An 11,315-nucleotide genomic window follows, 5' to 3' on the forward strand; every position below is an offset into this window, starting at 1 on the left:
TGATTCTATGATTCTATGATAAATAAATAAATTAGTTCCTAGTAGTTTCTACAATGACTGTTTTGTGCATCTGATCATCCCATGTAATATTTCTCTATGGCTTAAGCTCAGAGCTGCCCCCGTTGACTACTGCAACGTGTGTATGCTAGGATACATGCCTATAAACTTGAGCTGAAGAGAGAATGTATGATTTTTTGAAATTTGGTCTTACTTTTCAGAAGAATTAGATCCCCATGTACTTCTTTTCAGGATCTCATGCTCTCCTTCTCAAATTAGTAAGAAACAGATCCTTTAAATCCTCTCATTACTTTAGTGCTTTGAGATAATTTCTGAAACATTTAAGTGTTGACTAATGGTAGTCAAAAGTTAATTTTTTAGGAAAAGGACTGGCTGCACCCAAATGCCCCAAAGAATTTTCGCATTTAATCCAAGGTCTAGTTTTGGATGAAATCCTGTCTTCTCTGAATTCAGTGAGGTTTTTCCACTGACTTAGTTGAATTATGATTGTTTTGCCTTTATCATTTAATACCAAAGTAGCTCTTAAGATTAAAACGATAACATCAAACAACTATTTCTTAGGATAATTGCAACACTAGCAGTAATAATAAACACAGAGATGGAAAAGTAGAATAGAATAAAATGAAAATAAACAGTCTAGTTAAAATTCTGAAATTATAACCCTTTTTATTTTCTTAGGTCTGTTAGAGAGCTGTAGACATTGGAAAAATGTATTTGCTTCTCTTGCTTTGTTACGCTTATAAATTAAGCTGCTTGTATTACAATCCCTCAGAACCATTTTGGGCTTTGTGTTTCATTTATATAAAAACCTCATATGGAAAGTGAGCCGCTATCTTTCTAAAAATTCAAAAGTATTGCTTTTTAATCTTCTTTAAAATTTTTGAAACAGGCATTCTAATTTCATGTTTATAAAACTGCTGAACTAATTCATGTCTCCCTCATTTAGTTTGATCAAGCAGCTGATGCTGAATTTGCCTGGATTGCAGAAACAGAAAAGAAACTGATGTCTCTGGGTGATATTAGGCTTGAGCAAGACCAGACCGCAGCTCAGCTGCAAGTTCAAAAGGTAAAAGAAATGCATTTCCAACTGTCATGTTAATTATTGGCCAGCACACTCTCCATCTAGAAAATGTACTGGCATGATTTAATTTTTAGTCCATCATAATGCACTGTAAAAGTAGTTTTTGCTCCATGTACTCTATTTTTTTTTTCTGACCAATTTTTATTGTGTTTCAAGGCTTTTACCATGGAGATTTTGAGGCACAAAGATACTATAGATGAACTTGTTAAATCTGGGGATAAGATTATGAACACGTGCACCGAAGAAGAGAAACAGACCATGAAGGTAAAGTTCCTTAAATTGCAGCTTCAGCAGTAGATATGCAGACAATATATAAGTAGAAGGATTCCTATAATGTCTTTTTTGAAATACTAATGAAAAAGCATTGATTACAGCCACTTCTAATCTGAGGATTGTAATACTAGAAGAAAAGCTGTTGTGTATCACTCTTCTTCCTTCAGGATGCTCAAAGAGCAAACACTGTGTACTTGCTTCATTGCCTGACGCTAACTTGGAGCCCCATTTATCATCTTTATCCATGGTAAATAGTGTTTTAGCCAATGGCCTATTGAGTGAATAGGTATTAGTCATCTGGGATGGTGTGTGTGGAATATGGCTGTTCTTCCCCAGTTCTCTTGGGTCAGTGACGCTCTGGGCATGTGTATTTCTGTGCCAGATCCAATGGCTGTGCACATCAGCATGAATCTTTCATTTCTGCTGATTTCAGTGTAGACCTTACTTGTCAAAGTTATTCCATCCTGTTGACTAACACAGCCCATGAAAGGCATTCTTATGCCTTTGTTTATTACACACACACAGAGCCTGATGTTGGGGCTGTATATATATACAGACAGATTTTTCATGTTGGCATTTAAGAATGGGTTAGTTGCGGGGTTGGGTTTTTTTGCTAAATTATGGTGAGGCTGGATATGTTGTGTAAATTTAGTCCTTCCAATGACCACCCTCCTTGAACAACAATGCTTCACTATCTGTGCTCTGCTGCAGGATCTCTGAATAAATTTGATTTGCTCTTAAGTGAATTTAAAATAGATGAGATGTTCTGTCTATGAAACTGTAGTCATAAGGGAGAGCAGTTTTATGTGAGTCTCTATTAAATATTTGTATTTGTCAAAAATACTGTATATCTGTGTGTTAGGCTATGTTTTGTCCTTTGGATAGCATCTCTATACTTAATTTACATGCAAGACATAACAAATGAAAGGATAGCTTGTTCTGCCAAAAAAGATTCTTTACTTCACATTCAATGGCTTGCTTATATGTCTAGTTTTTTTCCAAGGCTAGCATTTATGTGCATTGTCACATATAATATTTCATAAAAATGATAACATGGGCAGTCTTCCACAGGAAAAATGTATTGCTAGTTGATACTTTCTTTTATTATCACATGCCCAAATACAGCAGATTTGTAATGTTTAAACCTTGTAGTTCTATCATATTATTAATGGTAACACATCCTCATTAATTAATGTACGCTAACCTGGAAAATAATGTTTTGTGGTTTCTGTTGCAAGTTTGTAAGCTACAAGCACAACAGTATACCCTATTCTCTTGCCAGATTAAAAAAAAAAAACCCCACCAGATTTTTGTGTGTTGTTCGTGATGCTTTGATTCAGAAATGCTGTGGAAAACTTAATTTCTGCCAAGTGTCACTGAAGATAAGCGTCTTCAGTAAGGAAGTGGGGCTAAGATCTGCAGTCAAATCATTTGCAGCTTCACTGGAAGCCCTATGAATAAAGTCTTATTTGTAAATATCAATATAATTAAATATCTTCTAATTACTTTGAAAGTACTCTGCCAAATTCCAATCTCCTGCAATATTGATTATGTCCATCTTAAACACTGATACTGTAGAAACGTTATCAAAACTAATATTTGGTTCACTGTGGTTTGGTGCTATAATTATCAAAGATTGTTTAGAAATAGTTAATAGACACGTGGAAAAACATACATTGCTATTTTTTGTTAATATTATTTTACAGAAAAAAATGGAAAACCTCTTACACAAATATGATGCAGTCTGTCAAATGAACTCTGAGAGAAACCTCCAGCTGGAACGGGCTCAATCCCTGGTTAACCAGTTCTGGGAGACTTACGAAGAGCTTTGGCCATGGTTAGCTGAAACAGAAATGATCATTTCTCAGCTTCCTGCGCCAGCCCTTGAATATGAAACTTTAAAGCAACAACAAGAAGAGCATAGGGTAAGCATTTTGCCAGTTTTGAAAAAAAAGTGTGAAAACCCCAGTAGTGTTCTGCTTAAAACTGTGGAGTACTCTGTTAAATGCTGAAAACCCAGACAATTATACTTCTGTTGAAAAAAGAATTCTTTAAAATAATAATACAAAATAAATACATTTTCAATCATACCTCTACTGTTTCCCAAACTGTGCATGCAACCAAGACTCTCTGGGGAAGGCAGTAAACAATGTGTAAGCATAAAAGAGGGCTAAAGGGGAAAAAATTGCCATTGTAGTGAGAGAACTGAGCACACAAAAGTTAACAGTTAAGAAGTATATTTAAAAGTAAACATTAATGTCAGTATTAGAACAAACCAAACCCATAAATAGAAAGAACAGACATGGAATGTTGTTGAGAGAAACAAAAGAAGGTAAAACATGACTATCTAAAGAACTGGAGTACCTGCTGTCAGTATGCTGAAAGTGAAATGCTGCCTTTGTGTACAGAGTCTGTATACAAATATGCACATATGTTGATCTTATGTACATGTACAAAATTTGGCTTTTGTTTTGTTGGTATCATTGGAACTAAACTTAGCTGAGCCAGGAGGGTGGACAATTAGAGGGCCAAGAATTGATTGCTTGGGTTCCAGCCAATCCCATAATCGTTTCTCATGTCAAGTATGTTTGTTATGTAATAATTAAAAGAAGTAATTGTTTACTATAACATCACAAAATAGAGGCAAGAGTGTTGTAGGCTGGCCACCATATGGGCTTTCTTACATGGAGGAATAATCAGCTGGGATAAAAATTAGTACATTTCATATATGGCTACTAGTATCACATGGAACCAGATGTATCCCACCGAGGTTAAAAACCTGCATGTTTTGGCACATGCAAAGCTCACATGGCGACTGGAGATACCTGTCTCTCCCTACTGAGCATAGAGTAACTAGTGTTTGTTTATTTTATGCTGCCTCAATTAAGTGACTCAAGTTAGATAGGATGAACCCTGACTTCAAAGTCTTGCTGACTCTGAGACCAGTTAATATAAATGTGCTACTCTTACGTACTGGTAAACACTGGGTTCACTCATTTGTCTTCCTATTATGTCCACAATGAACAAACATGCTCTATTAAGACTAGCTATATAACATCAGCTTTACAAACTATCTTGATTAGTCACCGTGAACCAAATCATGCTTGCTTTACTTACAGGATTGTTCCCCATCTACTTTAATCATTCTGCTTGCATGAGAGGCCCTTCAGATCTGAGCTTCTATTTTTGCATTTTCCCTGGGCTATGCCATTAGCTGAGATTTGTTTGTTAAGTATAAGATTAATGTCAGGCAATTTTAACACGTAATCTGATCTGAAATACTTGTTTACTGGAATTGTTTACCCGAAAGTAGATCATGGAGAAGACCAAATCATTTATTCCTCTATTGAAAGGAAAAAAAAAACCCAAAAGAAAAAGAAGAAGGTTCTGAATGTGAATTGAAAACAGTTTTCTATATTCACTTACATTTCTGTTCTGATGTATTTACTGATGACTACCTTTGTTCCAAGTCATGGAATTCATAGAGTTGATTCTATGTGAGTAATATGCAGTCAATTTGGTTTGAACTGAGCTGTGGGCAGAGTACTAGCATAAGGTTTGGACCCAGAAATGTGCACTCTTGTGGCCTTGTGTAAAATCATCTATTTGTGCACAGAAATTAAACACAAAATTATTTTCTACAAACTTTCAAACTGTTCTTAGTTTCACCTTTTCCTCTTCTCTGCTAATCAGCGTTATTTATCTCGTTGCAAATATACAAATAGTTACATTCTCAGTAAGTAGCTAGAATCGGGGGGGTTGTATTTTCATTGCTGTTTTGTCATCAGGGAACTGTGGAGAGTCATGGTCACTGCCTTTTCAATCTTCTCAACCTCTCCTCTTCTGGGGAGGAGCAAGTGGGCAAGCCAGTTTCTGGATTGCTTTTTAAGGGAAGGATCTTAGTTGAAGAGAAGAGGATTTATTTACACTGAGACTGATACAGGCCCTTTTCTGTGTCTTGATTAATTTAAACAAACTCTGAGCTGGGAGGAACAGAGCATGTGCCTCTCATGTTCCTGCACAGGGGCTATAGGATAGAAAAGCATGGAGTTCACAGCACCAAGAGGGACAGTGCCTCAGAAGACAGTGGGATTTTTCTAAAAGGGAGGAATGAGCTGAGAAAATAAATAAAACTGAAGGGAAGAATCGGGCAACTTCCACAAAAAAACTTACCCTTTTGTCAGATCAATGGGTGTAAGTAAACAAAACCAAAATCCTTAGGCAAGTTGGAAGAGACCTTGTGACCTTTCACTTCCACAAGCCTCTGCAGAGTTTTCTGCACAGTTTTGGCTTACTTTGGGGGTGGATGATGAGAGGGAGTAGACAGCTGAGATCAAATTTAATTTATTAATTACTTGTTAAACTTTGTGTCAGTTAAGTAGTAGCGCTGTTGTAAAGACAGAGGGGAGACTGCTAAACTAGGTTGATAGGTCTCTACTGATCAGTCTTCCTTGTCCTTTTGTCCTTTTCACTAATTTCTTTGGCCCTTCCTTATGCTAGGTTCCTCTTCTTAAATCAAGGATAATTTGAATTAATATTCTTGCAATGCCAGTACCTCTTTCTGTGACGTTCTTCAATGGAAGGCTTTGGGGCAAGTGACAAATACCAACATGAAAAGTATATACGTGGTGGTGTTACGCACATGTCTGGAATATTGTTGCCATTTCTGTCATTATAGGTACTAAATATGATGGGGAGCGTCTATTGCCAGCGTCATATGCATAGTTAGCATCTTATATTTCACCTGTAATCATATGTCCTACAAGAGTATTGCAGGGACCTTTCCAGTGCATCTCTAATTGTGATGTTTCATGCCTAGGTAACTCTGTATTGGAATGGGAGCTATCACTGGCAGAACAGTCACTAACTTTATTTGATATTATTTGTGCTTTACATTAGGACAAAGGGTATTTGTTTAGAATTTCTTGCCAGCTGGATGTGTTAGAAGTGTGGACAGCTGTAATGTGGTGGTGCAAGCATACGAAACTGATAAGCTGTTTCATTTGTTATAGCAACTGCGTGAGCTGATCGCTGAGCACAAGCCCCATATAGATAAGATGAACAAAACCGGGCCTCAGTTGCTGGAGCTGAGCCCAGGGGAAGGTTTTTCTATCCAAGAGAAGTATGTGGCAGCTGACACCCTTTACAGTAAAATTAAGGAAGATGTCAAAAAGCGAGCACTGGCACTGGATGAAGCCATTTCTCAGTGTACCCAGGTATCAGTTTAAGTTTAAAGTGTAATTGGATTCATTCAAATGGAAAGATAAACAGCCATTGTCATATTACATGTGTATATATCAAGACTAACCTGCTGTTTTAGCTGTATTTTTCAACCTAATGGCCTGTGAATGTTCATATCACTGCTTATGGCATTGATTTTTCTGTTTCTAGAGGGATTATAATTTTATATATTGGTCAGTATTACGATTGCTGCAATTCAAAAATGTTATTGCTTCTTAATTTTGAAGTAAAAAAAGGAACATTTGGTCTTAAAATATGGGATTTTATTTTCACTTTATTCCTTTTTCTCTTGCTGGTCTGTTACTAGCTGATGCTTTGTATATGGATGTCACTGTTGATCAGTTAACTTGAGTATCGTTATATCTTGAACTTGGCAGCTTTAGTTACAGTCCTTTACCAATGGAACTAGAGGGTAGCTTGGCAGTGGTAATAGCATTTGGTCTTCATTGCAGACCCACAAGAACTTACCGTAACGTTGCTTGAACTGTTACGTAAAAGTATCGCGAGCAAAGTCAGACCTCACAAAATGTCATCATGAGCGTAAAATTCAGATCAAGTTCATAAAAGCTGCGTATCTTATGTTCATCAGCCTATGCAATGAACCTCGACAGAGTATTGTTAGGTATCACATTCTAGAGACTTTTAAATATTGGGTTAATTGTCATTAAACCCAAACTGAAATTCTTTTACTTAATCCCGAATTCAGAAAAGAACTTAGTAAAACAGGGTACATGAACCCATACAAAAACCTGAATAAAAATACTTTGTTCTATACCGCTGTTTTTATAGGAAAATCCCCTTTTTCTCTGTTCATTGGAAATTAAGTGCTATATTCTGCTCAGGTCTGAAATACTATAAAGAAATACACCTTAAAGTTCTCATCAAGTCTACATTCTAAATACTTTTTGTCATAGGTCATTGTAATTACTGTCATATTCCTAGCCCCTGCAGGTTGAGTTTAAGAAGCTAAGGGAAAAAAGTGACATCAGATATCATCCTGCTTTTGAACTGGTTACAGACATTATATTATACTTTAAGTCATTCTGAACACCTTCCTTATTCACACCTCTGAAAGATGCCTGATTATTTAGATTCAGTGTTTATCATAAATGCTCAGTCCTCCCCCTGTTTGGAGCTGTACATTTGAAAATCAAGGTATTTACTTAACATTCAAGTCCCTGCTTTGTATGTGATAGACATTAACATGTTGTACTGGCTAAGTAGAGAAAGCAAGAATAAAAATGCATTCGTTGGTAACAGCTAGAATATAACCAGATGTTGAGAAAATACGTAATTATTTATGCAGTACTTTAAGGTTCATTTTATTATACATCAATGTATACACAGATGGCAAAGCAAAACATTGTAATGCCCAGAATGTAATTTTATATAATCTCCTTTTTTTATTAAGATACGTAAATATATATTATCAGGGCTCTGTACTATGATGGCTATGTCAATGTTTGTCTAGACAGTCCTGGAGGAATAATTACTTAACTCTTCAGGTTTTAAATTATATTAAATTGCATTACGTATCAAAGGCAGGACATAACCTATGCAGCCAGAATGAGAGGTTGTAATGACTTGCATTTGCTTCTTTTTAAGTTCTAAAACACCTTGTCTCATTCATTGAAGTACGAGTACAAGGAGGCCCACTGAATGCGCTGACAATTTTAAAATGTAATATATATGTCCTAAAGTTAGACCTGAATATTGCCAATTTAATTTCAGGTTTTTTCACTTTTGTAAGGTTTTGTTGCCACAATTAGTTTTTAGAAGTCTTGAATGTGGGAAGGCTACTTATCTTTCATAATACATTTTGCTGGCTTGTATGATATTCATACTTCCAACAAAAACACCGAGTCCATAACATTAGTCACAGAGTCTGATTTGAAGTGGGTTGTATGGTGGGAAAAAGTAATTACATTTGTATTGCCTATGTTCCTTTGAATAGAAAGGATGTAGCTATTTGTTCACATAAGGTAATCTTGTTTTGCTGTGCTCTTTCTAGAACCTTTCCCGAGTGTAGTTGAGTGCTTTTTGTAGATCCTGAAGGATCATTAAATTCACCCACAATTTATTAATTTCTGTAATTTGAAAGGGGCATGGTGGTGAGATATTTTTAGGAATCTATGGATCCAAAAGCATACAGTAAAGGCTAACTTTGGACCTGTACCAAAGGATGAACCATGTTAACATAGCTGTAATTGAGTTTCTGGGTACCTACCTGGGCTCAGTCAAATGTAGGTAAACATAATACACGCTGTTGTGTGCTTTTAGTTGCAGAAAGTAACATACCTTTACTGCACTAACAAGCATCACTAGGGCATTAACAAATGTCTTTTGAATGACCTCACATATCAAATCTTAGTCGGTGGTTATATGCTGGTATGTTGGTCCTGATATGAAAATGTATGTATTTAATATTAAGGTAAATATCTTTCTAAAATAATGAAATCAGAAAGCCATGGCTCTCCAGAATAAGGTACAAAGTACTGTATGAATTACACAGGACTAAATGCAAATAGATTCTGCCATATGTGTAGTATCTTCAGATGGAGTGTCTCAGGTCTGAACCCAAACTTCATAGTAAAATTCTTAAATCTGAGAGGAAGTACCATTTTGTAAGGTCATTTTTGTAATTTAGATATTAAAAGAGGGGAAGAACCACGAAGGGGGGTATTGCAAGTTGCACATACATATGTTGGATGGAGATGTTAATTATGTTAATTTTAAAGTACCTTTTTCCAAGAGAATTTCAGATGCCATTTTTATGTTATTTTTTTCTAATTTCTTTGCCACTTCTTTGTGTCCTTTACCACCCTCCTAGTTTCATGACAAGATAGATCCAACTCTTGAGAGTCTGAAACGCATAGTTGAACGTCTGAGGCAGCCACCTTCCATCTCAGCAGAGGTTGAGAAGATTAAAGAGCAAATCAGTGAAAATAAGAATGTGTCAGTGGATCTGGAAAAACTTCAGCCGGTGTATGAGACACTTAAACAGAGAGGGGAGGAAATGATTGCTCGCTCAGAAGGAGCTGATAAGGATATATCTGCTAAAGGTAGTAGATTGAGGAAAGTTTCATATAGTGGAAATGCAGCAAGCTGCAGCATATAAAAATGTTCATTTCTGATGACCACTAATCTGGGGATTGTGTTCTCCTGGAGAAGCTGCTAAAGATTTATAAAATCAAAGCATTCGTTTAAAATAATTCATCATGGTTATGACCTTTGTTTTATTTTTAAAGGCCATGTTGGTTGTTTCCACTTAACATGATAAGGAGTCCTGTAAAGAAACAATTTTAGAGTCTAAATTTTAAAATGTACACATGTGTTTCTGCTGTACAACTGTAGAGAGATTTATGACGAAGAATTGTTTGCCAAGGTAGTAATATAGTTCCTTTGTTGTTTAGCTGTTCAAGATAAACTAGACCAAATGGTCCTCATTTGGGAAGACATCCAGACCTTGACTGAGGAAAGGGAGGCCAAATTGTTGGATGTAATGGAACTAGCTGAAAAGTTTTGGTGTGATCATATGGCTCTTGTAGCTACTATTAAAGATACTCAGGACTTCATTCGAGAACTGGAGGGACCTGGAGTTGACCCATCTGTAGTCAAGCAACAGCAAGAAGCTGCTGAGGTCAGTAGAAACTATTTTTGTTGACTTGAAGTATTTTATTTACAGTATGCAGAGAAAAGACAGAATTACTATGAAATACCACAGGAGAATATATTTTTTTTTAGAGACCAAGAGGGATAATTGTATAGAAATTTACTATAATGATATCTCCAGAGTCTATGGTAAATAACATGTATCAGTGCTTAATTGCAATGAGCATGCAGCATGTGCCTGTCATTATATTTACATATCTGTTTATAGACATGTATATAATAAGCATGTCACTGAGACTTTTAAAAGTTATACATACTTTAGATTCTCTGAGTAATACGTAACATCTAAATGAAAGGTATACAGATGTATTATGCTCTATGTATTATGTTCTAAGCCTATCATTATTTATGCTGATAGTTAAAGATTTGAAGGTTGAATGATAACCTCTGACAAAGAAAACACTCTGATTAAAGAAATCTAATTTAAAACTTCCTGTTTATTTTTTCCATCTCATGCAAAATGACATCATAAGCCATTGTTATAATTTAGACTGATGTCAGTTGATTTCACTCTGACACTGCAAAGGGATGCTTATATTTTAAGCATGCAATTGTTAGTCCAAGTGACTTTAAAGAAAACAAAGGTCAAATCTGCCATGTTCTATCTTGAAAGCAAGCTGTACATAGATTATTAAATTTAGTATTAGCAGTGTTGGATTTTTTTCTCTTTGTAGGCTGCTAAAGAAGAAATTGATGGACTACAAGAAGAACTAGAAACAGTTGTGAGCCTTGGCTCTGAACTTAGAACTGCTTGTGGAGAGCCTGACAAACCTATTGTCAACAAGAGTATAGATGAGGTATGGGAAATGCAGATGCTTAAATCTGTTATGTTAGATGCTTGTTCAGCTGAAATTGGTATATCCCCTCTGCCCCCAACAAATTTTGAAAATAAAAATTTTGTGGCAAAAGTAAGATATCCCTGAAGCCTTTGTGTTAAAGTCAGGTTTGCTTTTCAGGTACATGAATCTTGACTCCGGTTAGATAAGAATTCACAAACAATTTTATTTTATTATTTTATTTTATTTATTTA

General features: G+C 35.8%; 1 protein-coding gene across 1 annotated transcript; it reads left to right on the plus strand.

Moving 5' to 3' along the window:
* Positions 1–964: 964 nt before the first annotated feature.
* On the plus strand, positions 965–11,082 carry LOC104072766 (dystonin-like; the record flags this gene model as incomplete). The annotated part of the gene is made up of 7 exons (XM_009572335.1): positions 965–1,084; positions 1,256–1,363; positions 3,079–3,297; positions 6,385–6,588; positions 9,444–9,675; positions 10,027–10,253; positions 10,960–11,082. Coding segments are annotated over 7 exons (1,233 nt in total), but the record flags the coding sequence as incomplete, so codon positions are not given.
* Between the last annotated feature and the right edge of the window lie 233 nt (positions 11,083–11,315).

This window comes from Fulmarus glacialis, unplaced genomic scaffold (genome assembly GCF_000690835.1).
Source record: "Fulmarus glacialis isolate BGI_N327 unplaced genomic scaffold, ASM69083v1 Scaffold50152, whole genome shotgun sequence".
Taxonomy (NCBI): Eukaryota; Metazoa; Chordata; class Aves; order Procellariiformes; family Procellariidae; genus Fulmarus; species Fulmarus glacialis.